The 21,590-nt window shown below is 44.7% G+C and overlaps 1 protein-coding gene across 1 annotated transcript in view; it reads right to left on the reverse strand.

The window, feature by feature from the left end:
• Window positions 1-1,815: 1,815 nt before the first annotated feature.
• Window positions 1,816-21,590, reverse strand: part of ALG10 (ALG10 alpha-1,2-glucosyltransferase) — a 43,529-nt gene continuing 23,754 nt past the window's right edge. Inside the window, exons 2-3 of the mRNA XM_086967243.1 lie at window positions 17,252-17,449; window positions 1,816-3,927 (exon numbers count right to left, since the gene is read on the reverse strand). Coding sequence (XP_086823369.1) covers window positions 2,878-3,927; window positions 17,252-17,449 — 1,248 coding nt within the window. The 3' untranslated portion in view covers window positions 1,816-2,877. The remainder of the gene's footprint in view (window positions 3,928-17,251; window positions 17,450-21,590) is intronic.

Raw genomic sequence — 21,590 nt, forward strand, 5'->3', positions numbered from 1 at the left:
CAAATGAACGAATAAATGAAGGCTAAGCAGGAGCGCAATGAAACAGACTTGAAAGAAGGAAAGCGGATTTGTATCAGGAAAGACTGCAACCTCGGTGTGCCTTTGATAAAGAAGATTGTATCTTCGAAACGCGTCAGGCATAATCACAGAAGGAGAGACAAGGACTAAAATGCCTACTTCATCTTAAAATAAAAGTTGTGGAATGCAACCTACCCGTTTGGTGTGCGGGCTTATTTGCGCAGGCATTTTCGAGGTGTATATATATATATATATATATATATATATATATATATATATATATATATGCTACAAACATCCCAGGATCCTTGGTCCATCAAGAAAGTAGCACACGCAGGGGGTAGTTCCACAAAAGATTTATTGCGGGAACTTAACAGCAACGACGCGTTTCGCCTTAGGGCTTTGTCAAATTGTGGCACAATTTGACAAAGCCCTAAGGCGAAACGCGTCGTGGCTGTTAAGTTCCCGCAATAAATCTTTTCTGGAACTACCCTCTGCGTGTGCTACTTTCTTGATGGACCAAGGATCCTGGGATGTTTGTAGCTTGGATTAATTAAACGGGTACACCCCCGTTGTGTGTGCACCCACTCACGTGTGCAGCCGGCTGGTGTTTGGAAGCTAATATATATATATATATATATATATGCTATGAAACACACTGTCGAGATCCCTTCATATTAAGGCAATAATAAGTGGGGTATGTCACATCAACTTGAACTGTACCGTTAAAAAAACTATTAGTCAATAATGGGACAGCGTAGCTTACAGAACATTTACTTTATTGCTCAACATAACCAATGAAGAGTGCACATAAATTACTAATCCCACTGCTGGTAACATTTAAATGTACGATATTTCCTACTGGCACTCCCTACACATCTCAGCCTGAAGTGAGTCCTTTCATAAGCAGACTTTTTCAGGGCGCCAGGGTTTGTTTATCACGTTTTTTTTGCAGTGCTGCACTAATTGCTGTCAACATTGTCTGAGGTCAGACCCAATTACGTTATATAATAACGAAGACAACAGTTTATTTTAGAACAATAAGGCAGCCAGCCGGTAGAAACAACACACATTCAAAGTAGCCTTCCAAAAATCGTCGCCACAACGTCACGCTGCCCTCCTCATCATCACCAACCCCATTTCACCACCCCGTATCCAGAAACCAAATAGATTTCCAGGGTTACAAAATCTTTGAGCTGTGTTAAAAGAGGGCATTTTCTTTCAATAATATCTAGATGTAGTTGTGCACAGTCATAAATATTCCTGACAACTCCTCCTGAGCCACTTTCAACTGACTCTTCAAAAACGGTGTGACATTTCACTCCTAGCAATTCATATATCTCAAAGCTCTTCGGGGCATGAAGGGAGATTCAATATACTTCAATAACAACCCAGCAGCCCCCTCCCTCCCACACTAAAGAGCATGGTGTTTTTACCAAATACGCGGTCTGCGCTACTCATACCCTATTACGGACACAATTACTTGGCTTTCCCTCCTCGTCCAGACTGTCTGCCTCTTGTCACAACCGTGACAGGCTGATGGCGAGGATTGTTTACTTGTCTTTTTGTAGAAGCCCGGGTACTAAATCTCTCCTCCCTCCCTGTCGACAAATATCTAGGCACTGTCAACAATACAGGTGCCAGGCGAACATGGACATGGGGGGAGAATTAAGGGATTTTAACAGAGACCCTCCTGAGGTCTGTGTACTTTCAATCTAAAATAAAAACGTGCAGATGTACTTTTTGCAAGCTAAATGGAATACATTTTCAGATTTACCAAAATAAAAGGGAAACTTGTTTTGTAAACCTCAACGAGGTCACTGCTGGTTTTAATTCAGCTCAAAAATGTGATCACTCCTCTAAAATGCATGTATTTAATTACTGCTGAGATGACCATAAAGTCATTGTAAGAAAACATAAACATTACAAATGTCATATTCGTACAAAAACAATATCCAGTCACTGGATAGTTCTGGCTATAAACGATCAAGAAGACATGGCACAAGCCTGCCACCTAGTGTTGAGATTACAGAATACTGCTATAAGATCAGAACACATTTATGTCATTCTTATTACACTGAAGTCATTTTAAATCAACGATTCGATAACAAACGAAAATTACCAAAGGAGTACCTATAAGCAATGTATCAAAGCTTGCAGTTACAGAATGAACATTATTTCCTTGACTACGTATATAAAGTGGAAACATAACACAAATATTATTTCAATGTTATACTGTGCTGGTTGCTATGGGAAAATAACAGACATGACGTTTAGAAGACCCAGCCATACTTTTCCAAGTAATACAAATCTTTCACACGTTACCTGCTCTAATATTTGTGCTAATCAATGAAAAAAACTGATTTGGTTGGTTGTGAATCAAACAAAAAAAATCTAACTCCCAAAACAACATAAAACCATCCCTAAACCCCTCCGCAAAAACGTTAAATAGACGATGATGTGCTTTATGGTTTACAGGTGTAAAAAAAAAAAAGTGGTTTGTAACTCAAGGATATGTTTCAAGTTGGCTGCATACTTCACAGTAAAACACCTTCCAAAGTCCAAAATAGCCTCAAGAAGTAAATCCTCTAGGAGAGCAAACTTGGTAAATGTGCACTTCCTTCAAAAACATAAACTGGTGCGTTTGGTATGATGGCTGCAATTGTTGCATATTTCTTCCACATGATTGAAGCGAGCAGTCAAAGAACACCAAATGTTGAGAATACCATAGCTGGTCATATTATCAGTGCGTTATCCCACTTCCAATTGGAAGAGGTCTACAACTTGGTCTGTGTAGAAGCATGATTAGGCATGTTACCCCAAACAGATATGCTTTTTAAACCAGGATTATAAAAAGAGTTACCACATGAACCTCTGGGTTTCTTCACTATCCGGCCACTGAAAAGTTCGATTTAGAAAAAGATGCAAAGTCACAGCATTTACGGCGCCGTACAAGGCCAGTTCCAGCAGTAGTCTGGGCACCGAGGGGACCTGGACATTGAGCCTGTAAATGAGGTAGGGCAGTATAAAATAGCGGAACTCCAATAATTTCTGAGGAATCGTGGCTGCCAGCAGGCAGGCAAGAAACATTAAGTTCCAAAACACAGACTTGCCTTTCAGTTCATCGAGAACATTCCAACCAGCAAACACATAAACGGGGACAGCCAAAAACCTTGCGAGTGCATGCTTCTGGAAGATTCTTTGCCAGATATAAAAGGTGTAGTGCCGGTTATCTGCGAGCAAGTACTTGTGCACGTGGGTACATTTCCAGACAAGCAGCAGGCAGGCTGCAGTGAGGATGAGGTAGCGGACAGGCTGCCTCCACACGGACTGAATGAAGTCTGCGATTCTACCAGGTGAGAGCACGAGGCAAGGGAAGGAAAAGGCAAGGGCGAAGGCAAAAAAATAAAACAGTTGAGGGACGTTCAGACAGGCTTCATGGTTGCTCCTGTCTCCAACAACTATCCCACCATTAACAGCTACAAAAACAACAAAAACAGATACCACAACGAGGTATGGCCAAGTCGAAAAGATGAGTGCCTTCAAGTTGGTGAATTTCATGAGGTGTTTAATGAGGAACTGCATTCCCCGCGCGGCTTCTGAAAGCGACCCCTTGGGTGGCGCGTGACGCTCGTCCTTCAGCTCAGCTGTCCATGCGTCGCTTAACCGCTCGGCGACCAGGCCCCCTCCGCAGAAGAGCGTCCAGATGATGTTCGTCTGCCGAAACCAGACGGCGCCAAAACTCAGGAGGGCGGCGGTCTTGTGGTTTCCACAGAGGCACATGAAGTAGGAGAAGAGGACGAAAAAGGTGGAGCCCGCGTCCGTGTAGTAAAGGAATGTAAAAAAATAAAGAACAGGGAACATGGAAAGCGTGAACGCAGACAGGATTTTCTTGAAACTCGTAGCTCCCTGCAGAGGGAAACAGAGAAAGAAGAGTATTAAATAACGTTTTTGAGATCCCATTTTCAAAGCCACTTTGTATGAATATGTCAGACTATTCAGCCAGGTTAACAGGAGCGAAATAACAGTTTTATAATAAAAAAAAAGTATAAGTCCTTATTTAATGATTCGGTACAAAAGGGGGTGGTGATGGACGGAGCATCTGAATCAATCAAACACTCACACTCAGTCAAAAGATCTGGGTTTAATCCATCACCGTTCTTTAGCCCACTCTGCCACCCCAGTTCAGACATGGCCATATGCAAATCAGTCTGACTCTGTGCCTCATGGGAACAATCCAGCCCGAACTGCCAAACCATGCCTTCCCTGGACCGGAAACAAGCTTCCGAGGACCGGTTTCTGGCATTTCAGTTGTCTTCAGCCCGGCTTGCTTGAATCCAGTGGCAAAGTGAGCAAGGGACTCACGTCTGAGCATACCCTGCCAACTTATGGCGAACAAAGCGGTACAAAAGGGGGTGGTGATGTTTGGCAGGACGAGGTTTGTACAGTCTGCAATCTTGAAGATGCCTGGTCACTCACAGCTATGGCCACCTTTCTGTCTGATTTGTGGACCATCTCACCATACCGGGACCTAGCAGCTGCTGGCCCTGACACTCAGTCAGTCAGTCAAAGAAACTTTATTCGGTTAATTAAAACCATAAAAGCAGAACATCGTACATGATACCAAATTAAAAAACAATTAAACATGTAAAAAAAGGGATCGCAACTCCATCATAAGAACACAGTAAAGACTTTTTGTTAAAAATTTACCAAGTTTAAAACAGATAGATATGGTAAGTGTCCATTTCAGCATGTTTAGGTAGATTCCAACAAAATTAGCAAATATCAAATTTGGTGGTTCATAGTAGCAGCAGATCTTAATTTATTTTGTCTGGCAGCTGCTACCAGAAAACAGGCAACCCCATATGTGACCTGTACCGAGCTCAGCATCTGTAAGTATAATAATGCTGGCCGAACCTGGACAAAGTTCAGATCTTTCAGGATAGGGACCAGGAATTTTTTCCGAGCCACCAGGTAATGTTCACAGAGCATGACTAAATGAAGGGTGTCCTGTATAGAAAAACAGTCACATGTACAGGGAGGTAAATCTTCTGGAGAACCCCACTTTGACTGCGAGCCAAGCACGAGGTGTATTAAGTTGAACCTGAACCTTATAAGTAAAAAGCGATGATAGGGCTTGGTGACATATTTCAGATAAGGTTCCATGGCTGTGGTTGTGGAAAGTTGGAAGAGTGAACGTACCATTGGTTTTCCAAGTTCAACCATTTCCCTTTCACCATCCAACAAATTTTGAAAATGCAGTTTGACCCATCTTACATCCTCTTTTTTTAAATTATGTGGCAGAGAGTACATTTCTGGTCGTCCTAGCCTTGCGCATGCCGCTCTAACATACGCCAGCCACGGGATTTTATCGGCTTTGTCCAGAGACATACAGTCTTTAAGAATACAATGATTTAGGCTGATTTCCTCATTTGTCCAGGTTTTAACCCAGCATAACACTGGCGACATTTTTAGGAGGTCAGTCACGTGGCCCAGGCCTATTTCATTATGAATTGTATGTATAGGGGATGAATTTGGGAGTGATAGCAAGGCTCGTATGAAGTTGTTTTCTGCGGTTTGAATACCTGGGCTTGCGACATAGCCCCAAATAGCAGCTCCATAGGAAGCGATTGCCAGACATTTAGCTTTGTAGATACGAGTCATGGCTTCCATGGGTCTTGAGCCCAGTCTTTTGGCGAAATGCAGAAGGGCTGTGGTGGATCTAATAACTCCATTCTGTTTTAGCTTCATTTGTGCGCCACCGTTCCTTTCTCATCAAATGTGATGCCCAAATAGCAAAAGAAAGGGACCCTAGAGATTGGTGAGCTATTGCAGCTGAAGGACCTGATCTTCGTGTGTTTCTTTCGCGAACCAGTAACCATGACATGGGATTTGGCAGAATTGATCTTAAGGTCCAAAGCTTCCATAAAAAGGCCAAAATGATCTAAAAGTTTTTGGAGGCCTGTGCCAGTCCGAGCTAAGAGGACGGCGTCATCCGCGTAAAGGAGGACCGGAATAGGTACCCCCCCATACGTGGAATATCCGGGGTGACTGAGTTCAATGTTTTCCCCAGGGAGTTGATGTACAGTGTGAAAAGGAGGGGTGCCAGAATGCAACCTTGTCTAACACCTCTCCCGGACTTAAACTTCGCTGTGCACCTCCCATCCCTGTTCACCCTAACAGAAGCAAACAAATTTAAATGAAGATTGTGCAGAAAATTAACCAGAGTTGTGTCCAAACCCATATTACGCAAAATAATCCACAGTTTTGAACGGTTGACCAAATCAAAGGCGGATGATAGATCCATAAAACCTAAATAAAGAAGCCCCCCCTTCACCACAGTGTACTTGCTAATAATAAGGTGAAGGTTAAGACACTGGTCTATGGTCCCTCTGTGTGCCCTGAAGCCATATTGTAGGTCCGACAGGATCCCGCTCTCCTCGAGCCAATCCCCGAGCCTTTGCAAGATGACTCTGCCCAGGATCTTAACGGCAGAGTCCAGCAAGGAGATTGGCCTGTAGCAGGCCGGGTCCCCCCTGTTCCCCTTCTTGAATATAGGCACGATGATGGAGGTGGACCAAGAGGAAGGGAAGCCAGCTGTGGGTATAGCGTTAAAAACATTCGTTAATATCTTTGACCAAAATTGAGGGTATTGGATGTAGAGATCTGCAGGGACCCCATCAGGGCCCGGGGCCTTGTGTTTACTTGTGTCTTTAATCGCCCTTTCGACCTCCAGGGTGCTAAAATCCATTACCAAGTTAGGAGAGTCATGGGCACTAACAGGTGAACCAGGTGCTGTGGATTCGTAGATATTTTCAAAGTGGCCTAACCATCTGCCATCTTCTATCACGCAATCCATGTCAGTTTTCCCATCTTCGGAAAAAAGGGGCTGGTTAACAGTGGCCCAGAACTTTTTACTATCTCTCAAAACATCCAAAGATAATAGATTTTCCCACGCTTCCTCCTTAATTTGAGATTTGCGGTTAAGAACTGCGATTTTATAATCCTTCCTTAGATTGGCCACTAAAAGCCTGTCCCTAGGTTTTTGTTTTAGGGCTTTCAGCAGGGCAGTGTGTTTCTGCGAGCATTCCTTATTAAACCATTTATACGTTTTCTTGTTCCTTTGCCCAGCAGACTTTAACTCCAAATTCTTGGAGATCCTTGCGCATATCTCCTCATAGGCAGCCACAACCTCAGATCCCCTGGCAGTTGGATCCAGGCACACTGCCATATTGGCTTCGGACTCTTGGGCGAGTAACTGGTAGAATTGTTCGGGAACTACCTGCTCCCATTTTAGTCGCCTGCCCTGGTCTTTAGTCTTCAAGTCCTTTGGGGCCACCACATCAGTCGATATACGGGTCCGAAAACAATCTAAATCCAGCAACAAGAGAACAGGATTGTGATCACTGAAGCTAGCAGTGACCACCGTGTACTCGCATGCCTTTGCCAAGACCCCAGATGATACGAAAATAAAGTCTATGATGGTATTGGCGTCTTTGCCCACAAAGGTTGGGGCTCTGGGATCCTTCTTGCTTTGATCAAGTTCAAATAAATTTAAATTCGCTAAGAGAGACTCAAGACACTCACCCTCCATTGTATGCATGAAGTGTGGAATGGCTTCTGTTGGTAGGCCTCCATATCTATCGTTGAGACAATCTCCCTCACAGGGGTGAATATTAAAATCACCCAGGATTATCATCTCTGGGGCAGGGGTGCAATCATATCTATAGGCTGACAAGAAATTTAATAAGGAAGTCAAATGTTCATTCACGTGGGAGGACTCCTTTGAGTTGTAAAAGTTAACCAATAAAAAAATTTGGGAATCAGGTAGGGTCCACTCCACGACTAGCATGTTCGCGGATACGGTTTCTATTTGTTTAAAAACTCCTACCAGGTCCAAGGAACACAGTGTTAATAGACCGCCTTTTGCTCTTCCTCTTGCACCAGAGACTGCGGGAGTGGAAAAACTGCAAAAGCCATCCAGTGCAAAGTTTGTTGTGGTGTCCCAAGTTTCTTGAAATCCCATGATGTCGTATTGTTTTACAAACCCTTGCCATATAGGGTCTAGAGCTTTTGAATGTAAGCCTGCTACATTCCAGGTGAGAATTTGACAAAGCACCAAAGGAGCGGTGGAGGGATTAGGGATACTCTGGCTCTCAAGCTCCACCAGACTCTTATCGGGGGTAGAGGGAAGATTACCTATGGGCGGGTCTGTTGTTGCCACTACCTCACAGGGAGAAGTCAAAATGGTCTGAGGTCCCCTTCCCTTTGGGGAGCCCTGTGTATGTCAGTCAACCCAGTCTGTGGTTGAGAGACATTCAAAGCGATTCGCCGTAGGGAAATACAGGGGATTAACAAGACCATTTAACTGTTGGGGGTAATGATAGGATTGGATGAAAGGCGGGCCAAATAAAGGGCCACCTTGCGGTGGTCTACCTCCTCTGTTCCTAGCCAAGTTCCATCCCCTGTCCCAACCCTCCTCTCGGCCAGGTGATTGTAAGTCCCAGGGAAAGTTGGATTTCTGTCTGGGTTTACGGGCGTTGGGTCCCTTAAGCCAACTCCATCGATTGTCGACTTGATTTTGTGGGAGATAGAAATATGAAAGTGGTCTAGCAGTCACCGTGCTCGCCTGGTATCTGGGAGCCCTACTGCTACAAATAAAGTCAACAACCTCGGTGTTCTCGAAGGTAACCACTATACAATCCCCTGGGAGGTTTTTCCTATTGTCTCCTACCCAAGGAGCTCTCTCTATCATAAGGATGTTACAAGGAATATTTGGCGGGAGGGGATAGTTTATTTTTTAAAGCCTGATACGACTCTTGTTCTGATGCAGGGATTTCAGTGACCCCAGTAAGGATCACCACATAGGAACAAGCATCAGGGGGGAGGTGGATATTTTTCCGAGCCCTACACTTCACTTTATCAGGTGCTTCAGGGTTTACAGGCTGGGATAAGCCATCCCTGGGAGCAGCCTGAGGAGTTGGGTTATTATTGGAAGGTGTTTGGGCGAGATCGGTTTTCTTAGTTCTCTCTGCTACAGGAGGCTTGATATTAGGGACAGTCTGATTTGAAGAATTACAGCGATTCTTCGCCGCTTTATTGGTCTCCAAAGTTTTTTGAGCAGTCGCCTGGGGTTTTGATGATTTAGTCTGATTAGTAGCCTGGGCAGTTTTATTATTTAGGGTAAAACTAGGTGCACTTATGTCCTTGTGAATATTTTTTAGGACAGTTTCTAGGCAACGTAATCTAGCCTCTATGGGTTCTAACATTGTTTTAAGCATGTTAAAAATCACAGAGTTGCTAGCAGTTGAGCCGTCCACCTCCTGTGGTGGCACTGAGGGTGAGTTTCCAACATCGACACTAAGCTCTAAAATTTCCTCCAGACTTTGGTCAATTAAAGTGTCATCAAGAAGATTCAAGGGTAGACCAATCTTATTTGGGAGTGAACCCCCTGTTGAGCTGGATGGGGCATCTAGGAGCTTATCACCGTTGGGGAGGTTGGGGGGAATCTGGGCCTTCTTTCGTTTGGAAGTAGTTTGTTTATTGCCCTTATGTTTTTGCTTGGGGACAGCCCCTTCAATCCTGCCCCTCTCAATAATAGCGGCAGTAGTATCACAGGTGTTTGACTCAAGAGGTTGTGTTCCACTCTCTATTAGGAGGTTTAGATTGGGTGAGGCCTCTAGGTCCAGGGCAGTGTTTGTAGCATCCGTGTCCCCATTTTCACCATGGCTATGTACTAGGGCCTGAATTTGTGGCCGAGAATCAGTGCTGGGTGTCTGGGCCTGTGCTATCAGGCCCAGTGATGAACGCTTGGCCATGGCCAGGTCTTGTGATACTCTCCTGTCCATGAGTATGATTCCCTCATCGATTAATGCATGCGTGCGGGTAATAAAGTCGTCCAAAGTCCCAGTCAGTTTTTTAGCGCCGGCAACAGCCACAGCCATACTTCTAGTTTTACGAGTGGACATAACCCGTATCTAGGCAAAGATGGATTAGAAAAACTCGACCAAAGTCTGTGGCCCAGCCCAGCCTGGCCTCTTCTGGCCTCTGAGGGCCACAGAGGGCCCGCCCTTTGCCCGGGCTTCGCCCCGGGCGCTCCCGCGCAGCGGATGTACAACCGGTATTAAATCCCTGTTAACGAGATAGGCGGGGTGGGGGCAGGGCCGGCAGGGAGAGCCGGCTAGCTGGTGTTGATCAGGCCCTTGCAGGGACTCCTGGTCCACGGAGTCCCTGCTCCCAGCTCGCAGCCCTGCCGGTTTCCTCTCACACGCCCCTCCTTTCACACAGCTTCCGCGGAGATCCGCGCAGCGGGACCCGCGAAGCGGGTCCGGCAAGTCGTGGAGCGAGTCCCCCCTGGTGTCAGCCCTGCTGCCCAAAGGACCAGGAAGCACGTCTCCAGTCACCCGGTAAGGTCCGCTTGCAGGGGTATCCCCTGCACTCAACACCTTACCCATCACAGGAAGAAGCCAGTGAGAAAGCCCTTCAAGGCTGATAGTCACAGGGCAAATGCTCGGCTACTCAGGCAACTAAACCGAAGCAATGTCACTAAAATCAAACAGTAATCATTAACTTCTACTGTGGTCATGCACCTGTTTAACTTTCACTGGAGCCCCCCCCCCCCCCCAACCCCCCCCAAACTTACTTCTTAGGTCAAGATCTCATCTAGGTTTGCAGTGACTTCCCCTTGTTCCAAGCCTACAATTGTTGATGGCAGAGCTCCACAACTCGATGGAACTGTGGATCGCCCACGACATGGACCCTCATTTACCAGTTATTGTTGTCCCCAAGCAGAGGGTGCACTTGACGGAAGCGTGTTTCCGGTCCAGGGAAGGCATGGCTTGGCAGTTCGGGCTGGACTGTTCCCATGAGGCACAGGGTCAGACTGATTTGCATATGGCCATGTCTGAACTGAGGTGGCAGAGTGGGCTAAAGAACGGTGATGGGGATTAAACCCAGATCTGTTGACTGGGTGTGAGTGTTTGATTGGTTCAGACGCTCCGTCCATCACCACCCCCTTTTGTACCGCCTTATTTAATGATTGGCAATTTTGTGTGAGCAAACAATAGGCAGATAGATTAGTAAAGGTTCATTAAGGTGCTGATAATCCACAATCTTTGCAATCAACACTGTTTTATTAAAACACATTATTATGCTGAGGTATCACTGCTAATATTCCTGGAATAGATTTAGGCCCAGATCTCTGTACTGGGGTGAATGTATGACATTGTTCTGCATTCTGTCCATCAATTGTTATTTTTGCATTTGTCACCCCAAGTGGGACGGGCATGCCCAGACGTGGGTCCCTTGCTCTCCATGCCACTCGAGTCAAGGTATCCTGGCTGATGAGGGCTGAAAGCCCAAAACCGGTCCTAGGATGCTTGTTTCCAGTCCAGGGAGGACATGGCCTGGAAGTTTGGAGTTTGGGCTGTTCCCTTTGGTCGCAGGGTCAAGACTGATTTCCATTTGGCTTGGTCTCAACTGGAATGGTATGGTGAGAAAAAAAACTATGGATTTAGGCCCAGATCTCTGTACTGGGGTGAATGTATGACATTGTTCTGCATTCTGTCCATCAATGGTTCTTTTGCAATATTCCTGGAATAACAGGAAAATTAACATGCCAGATATGATAACATATCAACTATTTAGCCTCTTTGTGCAGTATTACAAGATTAGGTTAAATGAAAACTAGCATTGGCAAAGCCGATAGACTGGACACTACTCAAGCACTGACAAAAGAAATAAAAATGACGCACGATATGCAAAACAATTTACAAAAAAGTACTCCTCTATATAAACAATGTAGACAGTGGAAGTGGAAGGATATAAACAAACAGCCATAGAAAGGAGGTGAGACTAAAAAAACTCTTGTGAGGTGATGCAAGATGAGATTTCTAATGTCTTTCATCAATGGCTGATGCTCCCTGACCCAAACAAGCCCATGACTAAAGGAGGCTGAGCTAAAGCCTAAAAAAATGATACGCAGAATACAATAGGTTTACCAGGAAAGATACAATCACGTTTACATGCCAAAAGTAGAAATTAAGAATTGGATATGTTCTTTCATGTTGTACAACATTTCATTTCCAAAACCACTAGCTTTTATGGTATTTCATTTTTTAATATTGTTAGGCTAGTCTGCATCTGTTGCAAAGTCCATGTTTTCACAGAACGATTTACGATGTAAAACTTTGTAATATTGCTGTAAATGAAAATTGCCACAGCGCCCAGTACTGAATCAGTACAAAAAACGTTTAAGATAGAGAAGACATTTCAAGTCTTAATTCCTATAGTGTTCTATTAAAAGGCTACAATGGGGCATCCTGTGCATTCATACTTAGAGTTTTGTAAAGTGCTGAAAGTCGTCTTTTGATTACCTCAGAATGAACAGGTGATGACAAAAAAACAGGTTAGTGAGTAAAAAGGGACTTTAAAGTCCTATCAGATAAGTGGGAACCATGACTGACATTTTTCAATCAATCAAGCAGGATTTCTAAAGCGTAACTAATCACCTATAAGGGTATCCAGGCGCTGAGGGCCTTGCTGTTTCAGGTGGGTTCAGTTTAACAGTCAGGTCTTGAGTGCCTTTCAGAATTCTAAGATAGAGGTGGAGCTCCGGAGGTGAAGGAGGAGGTTGTTCCAGGATTTAGCCACAAGGTGGGTGAAGGAGTGTTCTCCACTGTTGCTTCTGCGAATGTGGGGGGCAGTGCGCGAGGGAGAGGGGGTGGAGTGAAGGTGTCTGGAGGGTTGGTGGAAACTCATGTGATGGTTGATGTATGCTAGTCCTTGGTTGCGCTGGGCTTTGTAGGTGTGGATCAGCATCCTTAATTGGCATCTCTTCTGTATGAGGAGCCAGTGGAGTTTCTTGAGGTGAGGGGTGATGTGTTTGGAGATGTCAAGGATGAGTCTGGCCACTGAGTTCAGTATGGTGTGCAGTCTCTTCAGGAGGTGAGTGGGGATTCCTGCATAGAGTGCATTGCCATAGTCCAGGTGGCTGGTGACTACGGCTTGAGTGACGGTTCTCCTGGTGTTGATGGGGAGCCATTTGAAAATTTTCCGGAGAATGCTTAGAGTAAGGAAGCAAGCAGATGAGACCGCGCTGATCTGGCTTTTCAGGGTGAATTTGCTCTCCGGGATGATGCAGAGGTTGCAAGAATGGTCTGTCGGAGTCAGGGTCTTAGTTCAGAGTTGTCCTAGTTTCAATTGTGAATGATAGGTCTGAGGGCGTGTCCGAGTCTTAGGCCTTTTACACCAAGGGCTCTCATTCTGGGCTTAAGCCTCTTGATTAGTCATGGGTTAGTCAGATGGGAAGCCAATGAATAGAGATTTCAGGTGAGGAATATTGAGCAGTTAGCTTTCTTTGCTATTGTGGACCACTGCCCCAATACACTTGGTAAACTTACAATTCATCCTAGCATCTACTTGGTGTAAGGGAAGGTTTGATGTGGTCCAACTTGCAGCGATTTAAGCACATTATGGCTGCCTGATTCTCTAGTCTTTAGAGCCTGGCCATAAGTTTATGAAGAAAGACAATGTAGATCATGTTCCAATAGCCAAGGTGTACCATGGCAAGGGTTCTTATCAGCTCCAAATGATGGTCAGTATGGAATGAGAGATGAGGAGGTTGGAGATGGGCCAATACTTTCTTAGATTCGTAAAATATGCAGATGTTGTTTCAAGAGGGGTATGATGATTATATGTTTCAAGGATCCAGTAATGATTCCAGAGTAGATGTTGGAAATAATCATATTTGCTGGGCCTTTAGCAAGAGAAGGGGAGAATTGTGTGGGTAAGCACCACTTCATTGTCAACAGGTTTGAACGCACTTGTGTCAAAGGGTAAAGTATGAGATGGTAAGAATGTTGCTCACAATTATTAGAGATGGACCTGCACAATTTGGCAATTTTGGCATTGAAGAGCTGATGGGGCGACAGAGCCTTCAGCTCCTGCGCTCCAAAAATTTGGAATGCTCTTCCGTCTGAGATCAAGGAAATTACCTCCCACCTCCTCTTCCGAAAGGCTCTGAAGACCTGGCTTTTCAGGCAGGCCTACAACTGATCCTCCCTCCCGTCTTCTACCACACAGCTCTTTATTCCATCTCTAGCGCCTTGACGCCCTCGGGCAAAGTAGCGCTCTATAAATTACCTCTCAACTCAACTCAAGTACGTCTTCACAATCTTGCCAGTGTATGTGAGGTTTGCCTTTCCAGGCTTCTGGATTTATTCTTTCGTGGGAGATACAGAAGATTTCATTAGCATTGCCTTTTGAGCTTGATATTCACACATTTTAGTTCAGCTAATTCTTCAGTAAACCACCTCGTGACTAATTTGGTGCCCATATTGGCTGTTCAAGCTTTAGCTGGTTTTAGGTTGTCTGGAGAAGACTACATTTTGTCGTAGAGGTTGTCAAACATAATTCTGGTTTCAAGCGAGTATGGTTGGTTAAATCTGGTAGTATTGCAGATAGAGTCAAATTCCTCTGTGCTTATGTTGTTAAGATGTGTAATAGGGACATAGTTTCAGATGCATGTGATAGGCTAAGTTTTGGTTTGACAGGTTGACATTTTTAAAGGATTGGACCAAAATGATTGGTGACTGAACTGTCATTTCAGAAATTTCAAGAGTAAGTGTGTGCACCAGAGATCCAATATATATATCTCTCACTATGCACCTGGGGCCACTCACCTCGAACATGGTGTTGAGGGCTTCCTATTATCAAGGAGGTCTGCAGTTGGTTGAGAATCTGACCTGTCAACTAACAAATTGAAGTCTTCTGTGGCATTTAATAATATTTAGAGTCCTCAAACAAAAAACATACTATCAGAGTTACACATTTCCTTAACGAATTGGATTTAGTATACATTAGCAAAGAGTTGAGTTTAAAAAAATATTATTTCATATAGTTACCAATCTGCTGCGTGAATCCAGCCTCAACTCCTAGTCTTCAGTCAGAAAACACATTTCTACAGTATGTTCGTTATCTAAGCATTTGTTGGTGATAACTACTAGAACCTTATAGAACAACATTAGTAAATGAGCATGTACTTGTTCAAAGAGTCCGGTATATATGTAACTCGGTGGCTACAGGTCCAATTCTTGAGAGGTCACACAGATGTGCAGGTAGCCTGCAGTACACTGCTGAAGTAAGCTCTGGCCTCAGTACACATTCAGACTCAACATAGGGGGTGGGGTGGTGGGGGGTGGTGAAGCCATTCTATGCACCCAGCACCTGCTTGGAATGATGAGAAGTTAAGCTCAGCGGAGTCTGCATTGTCGGCGACATTGAGCTCATTAGCGAAGCAACTGTACTTTTCCTATGCAAAATACAACTTGATCATAGCCACTGATTCCTTAACACAGACTCTTTATATACATAATACAACACATGCTTAAGAGACGAACAATCGAGACATATACCTTGCCAACAATCTGTGTAGTCAATGACATAGGATTGCATTCTTGTTTAAAGGCTACTGCTTTGGTGTCTTGCTTGACACATATAACATTCACACAAATGAGAGAATTTGTGTACATTTGTAAGGATTGTGAATACAGCGTGTGTCTGTGTGTTGTAATCGTACAACAACCAAAAAACACTTTTAGGAAAACATAGGATTCTCTGAAGACACCGTCTCTATTTTAGGTGCCGTCTCTATTTTAGGGCGCACAGGAGTGTTACACGTTATCAATAAAATATGATGAATTAGGATACAGGACACATTTTGCATTTGCTTGTAGCAAATCATAACGCCATAGCAAATGAGGAAGGTCAAACTGTTTTGGCAATAGAACCTACACAAAACTGAACGAAATGGTCATTTGGTGATATAGTATGCCATAATAGCATGGACCATTGTCTATACTGATAACATGTAATCTCTCAATTGATATTTATGAGGGTGCCCATAGATGTTTATTCAAGGATAGATTTGCATTTTACATATAGATACTCAACCTTATGATCTTTGACGCATCTTAGGAGCTTTTGACTAACTTTGTTTCAGCAGTCCATTTATATTGATATTTGTAAACTGCATAATGGCTCGGCATATGCATGTGTGTCTACTGCACCATCTAGCCACAGCCTTAATGAATAAATAGTCATCACAATTAAAAATAATTGCTCTAACCTGCCTGTCTTGGTTTGTTTCGAGGGTTATCCAATCATGCCTTCTGTGTGTGCACACATCAACACCCCCTTGCAATTTTGTTGGCTTTGATTGCTTTATCAATGACCGGCAGTGAGGCTAACATTATCCTACCACCCGCTCCCAGACAACTACACAAACAGCACTGCCCATCACTCAGCCATTGTTTGATGCAGAACAGCTAGTGCTGCTGAGCACTTTCTCTCTTGGTGGAGACTGATTTCCCACTTCTAGCAGCTACAGACCATGCCAGAACATTAGCCCAAAGTACCTTCGTAAATATATATATATATATAATTTACGAAGGTGCTATATATATATTAGGAACATTAAACTCTACTTCTAAGGTGAACCACTCTATGAGCATTTCACTAGTTAGGACGAGTGAGAAACTAATGAGTAAGGAGAGGAGCTCGACAAAGTAACATTCAACAGACATAAGCGCAACTTTATTAAGTACCCCGGCAGGGTGATAATAGAGTCTGGAGGTAGGGGCCCGGTCTCCCCGAGGGACTGTAGTCTCGGTTTTTTCCTGTGGAATGCCACAGTCCGTCTTGATGGGTTTATCACACGGCTGAAAACAGCCGGAAAATAAATAATTGGCTCCGTATTACATCTTTGCAGTTCGCCCCTTGTTTATTTCCGGGAGTGAGCGGCTCAGTTTAAGCAGAAATTACAGTGGAACTGCAGCAACAATGCATTCACAAGCTCCCTTGAAGTGACTATCTACAAAGAGAACACAGTGAAAACGTATTTTAAGCAAGCGCGGCTGCGCTTCATAGTTCAGACACTCGCCGCTGTCTTTCATTTTCACATCACAGAAGCGCCATTCCCGAGACGTAAACAGTTGGAAAGTCGGATTAAATATGCTTTTGATTATTTTTTCCCCCTAAAATAAAGCGCTTCCATTAAAAATACATTTTCCTTAGCTTCACTCCCGCGTGTGCACGGCCGAATACAAAACCTTCGCATCAGAAGGTACAAAAATCAAAAGCCCCCCGTTTCCTGTTTATAACGCTCGCTGGCTGCCAACAAAACAACCTCAGAGCCACCGCTGAACCGAGGTGTGCTTTGTGTCTGTTACCGTACCTTGTCTTTGTAGTGGATTCTGCAGACGAGCGAGTACAGCAGGTAAAGGTTGCCGACGCTGAAGAGAAGGTTAACGAAGCGGAGCATGGCGGCGGAGCAGACCACACTCGCAGGCCATCCCAGAAGCCAGGCCGCTGGTTTCACGATGCCAATGGACACTAGGTACAGGCCGGGCAAAGTAGTGATCATGGGGTCCCACTGAAACAAACACAAGCAACACAGAGACGAACACAGACGACAAAAAGAGAAGAAGGGAGAATATTACTGACATGGAATGAGACACAGGCGAATGCTTGAGAAATGAGAATGCATTAACCACAGTGAGCATGGACAGTGAGCCAAACTAGGTTTCAAAATACACACTGCGAAAATAACACGCGATTCGCTCCAGTTTCCTCTCATGGTAAGGAGGGCATCCCTGAAACTTCCATAAACCGTTTGGTACCCTTGGATGTTAATAGCATGCCAACTTGAAGACCCCTGCATGCAAAAGCCAGATATTACTGCAGACACTCTGTTTGGAGTAAGCGTGTAGAAGACAACATATGTGCAGTACACTGATCACATCCCATAAGGATGACTCCCTTAAGTCTTGTTCGTGAGGTGCAGCTGGAGTCCTATGGCACAATGAGCATGGGTGCACCAGTCTGAAGTTGTGCTCTCTTGATAGGGGACGTGGCCTGCCATTTGCGCAGGAGCGTTCCTATTGGAGCAGGACAAAGAATGATTTGCATATGGCAACCACCTGAAGGGGCATTAAACCGATGGGCTGTGGCCCATACTAAATACCATTTGCTGACACTAAAACAAGTAATCCATCCACTTTTTGTTTTCCTCAGCCTGAACATAGCGGGCATATGCTTGCTGTAACATATGAAATTAAACTGACTGACATCCCCCTCCCCTCACAAGACCTCTGCAACAAACTCAGCACCTTCTTCCACTGCAAAATCAAGAACATCTAAGATAACTTCGACAAAGACAACCAACACACAGAACACCCAGCAATTACCCTGACGCCTCAAAGCCAACGATTGACAGCTGTACAACCCTCACCACCGAAGACGATTAAGTCAATCCACTCCGGGGCCCCCACGGACCCCTGCCCCCACCACATCTTCAACAGAGCTGCCGACACCATCGCACCCATGCTTCGCCACACCATCAACCGCTCCCTGGCGAACGCCTCCTTCCCCGACGACTGGAAACATGCAGAGATCAACCCTCTCCTAAAGAAGCCCTCAGCGGACCCCACCAACCTCAAAAACTACAGACCCATCTCCTTGCTCCCGTTCCCAGCGAAAGTAATTGAGAAAGCCATCAACAGCCAACTCGCCACCTTCATCGAAGAACACAACATCCCTGACCTGCCACAATCTGGCTTCAGAAAAAAACACAGCACAGTAACCGCCCTCCTCACCACAACAGACGACATCCGCTCCCTACTGGACAAAGGAGAAACAATAGCCCTCCTCCTCCTCTCAGCGGCCTTCGACACGGTATCCCACTGCACCCTAACACGCAGACTCTGCGACGCAGGTACCGGGACAAGGCCCTCGACTGGCTCTACTCCTTCCTCTCCGGCAGAACACAGCGGGTCAGACTCCCCCCGTTCCTCTCGGACCCTACACCAGCCACCTGGGTAGTCCACCAGGGGTCCTCCCTCAGCCCAAGGCTCTTCAACATCTACATGGCTTCCCTCGTCCCTATCATCAGAACCTAAGGGCTCAACATTGTTTCATACGAAGACAACACCCACCACATCCTCTCCCTGTCCAAAGAAGCCAACCCAGCCAAACACAACTTCCAAGAAGGCATGTAAGCTGTCACCAAATGGATGAAAACCAGCTGCTTACAACTCAACACTGACAAGACAGAAGTATTCATCATGGGCCCACACTCCGACGCCTGGAACGATACCTGGTGGCCCACCGCCCTTGGCAGCCAACCCGCCCACACGGACCACGCTCGCAAACTTGGAATATTCCTAGACTCCGAGCTCAAAATGGACCGCCCGATCCACTCCGTCACATCCTCCTGCTTCCACATCCTCCGCCTCCTATGTAAACCTTGAAATGGATTACCCTTGAGCACAGAAACACAGTCACCCACGCCTTCATCTCCAACAAACTCGACTATGGCAACGCACTCTACGCGGGAATAAATAAAAACCTCATCCGCAAGATACAAAATATCCAGAACGCTGCCGCAAGACTGGTCGTCAACTTACCATGACACTGCCACATCTCCCAACACCTGCGCACACTCCACTTGCTCCCCACCGAGGCAAAAATCACCTTCAAGATCCTCACCCATGCACACAAAGCCCTCCACAACACCGGACCAGCATACCTCAACAGCCAAATCAACTTCCACGCACCTCAAAGAACCCTATGATCAGGCCAGCTCTCCTACGCTGTGGTTCCCTGCGCCAGAAATACCAGATCAGGAGATCGCTTCGTCTCCTTCCTCGAGGCCAGTGCATGGAACACCCCACCACTCCACCTCACACAGACATCACTCCCCATCTTCACAAGAAACCTCAAAACCTGGCTATTCGACAGACCCCCTCCTTGATGGACTGGAAACAGCACCCCGCGCCTTGAGACCCTTAGGGGTGAGTAGTCGCGCTTAACAAACCCATGATTGATTGAACATGGCAGGAGGCCATCTTGCTTTGGTATTGTATATACTGTATCATTGTTTTAAAGTTCCAGCATTACCACATAGGATGTAGTGCACTGCAGTTCACATAAACAGCAAGTGTCCCATTGACAATATATAGGGAGCTGAAGTAAGCTCTAAAAAGTAACAATAAATAGAGAAGGAAATAAATAAAAGGGGACCGTTAACAGGAGAAAATGGAAAACTAAAAGGACCAGCTCACCAGCCCTGTCATTTTCAGGTGGAGGTGCATATGTAACCAGAGAAATGCTTTTATTCAAAGGGCTAAAGAGCCAATGGCTGTAGCGAGAGATGTGTTGTTCTACACTGTTATTATGGAAGCAGACTTTGAAAGACACTCATACAGACCAATTACAGAAGACAGCTGACCAAAAAACCCTCTAAGGGTCAGATGAAAGACAATGTTATTTTGCGAGTCGCAAATTGCGCTCAATTGCAAGTCGCAATTTGCAAATCGCAAAATTACATGTACAACAGTGTCAGAGACACTGTTTGCAAACTCATCAATATTCTTGAGGCACTCACAATTTGCGACCCCATTGAGAATGGCTGGCACTCCCAGGTATGGTGGCCTGCTGGGCTCAGCAGACCTCCATGTCTGGGACTGCTTTTAAATAAAGCATTAATATATTTATTTTAATACAGCCCATTTTCCTTAAACGAAAACGGCATGCATTCCAAAAATAAATAAAAAAATGAAATGTTTTTGTTTCATTTTTTAAGGGCAGATAGTGGGGGTCGCTATTAGGAAGGGGACGCCCCTTCCTAATAGCGAGTCACTAAACACTATTTTGCAAGTCGCAATTTATTTGCCACTCGCCAAATAGTGTTTGTACATGGCCTACATGATTTTTGCATGCGTAAATGGCTCGCAAACCCGTTTGCGCATGCAAAATCCCATTGTACATCTGACCCAAGGTGTGTAGATGTATGTACATATATTACAGAGCGGCAGTAGACACTCTATAGTTATAGTTAGAATTCTCAGTTAAAGGAATTTCTCAAATTGTTGCTCACTAATACCTTTGCCCACATTTGAAGAATCTCCACAAACCTTTACAGACCTATTCCTTATTCTACATTGGCAGAAAATGCAAAGTTTTGGGTTGGTTGTTTTGTTAAGTGGTAGAAAGAAAAAGGGAAGCCCTAAAACACATTTTTCAACCAATGTATTTTCCATAGACTTTTAAGTTAGACGTAGCTGAAAAACGGATAAACAGAGTTTGATGAAATTTGGCACAATTATAAATAATGGTATGAAGATGACCCGTTTTGATAGTACCAGGTAAGTATTTTTCAAGTTATAAGGGATTTAAACATAGTGATATCTTAGGCCACGGAACACAGTACAATTTTGCGAAATACCGCAAAATGACTGCAGTACTTGCCAATGACATGGCAGTATATGATTGGGTGAGGGCTGCCTTTACAAAAGTGCAGACATGATGTATTACCCACCCTTTGACTGTGTTCTGGGTTATGGCCTTAGATGTACGCAAGTAGTAGGTTTTATATTTACACTTTATTAAAGTGGTAGTTGGTATAGGAAATTATGTAAAAGTTTCTATCCTTTTTAAAACAAATTTACGAAGTACTACAGTACTACCTAGGAAGTACTGCAGTACCTAAAATAAAAAGAAATAATATGTATACA

Source organism: Lissotriton vulgaris, chromosome 1_1 (genome assembly GCF_964263255.1).
Source record: "Lissotriton vulgaris chromosome 1_1, aLisVul1.2, whole genome shotgun sequence".
NCBI classification, from domain to species: domain Eukaryota; kingdom Metazoa; phylum Chordata; class Amphibia; order Caudata; family Salamandridae; genus Lissotriton; species Lissotriton vulgaris.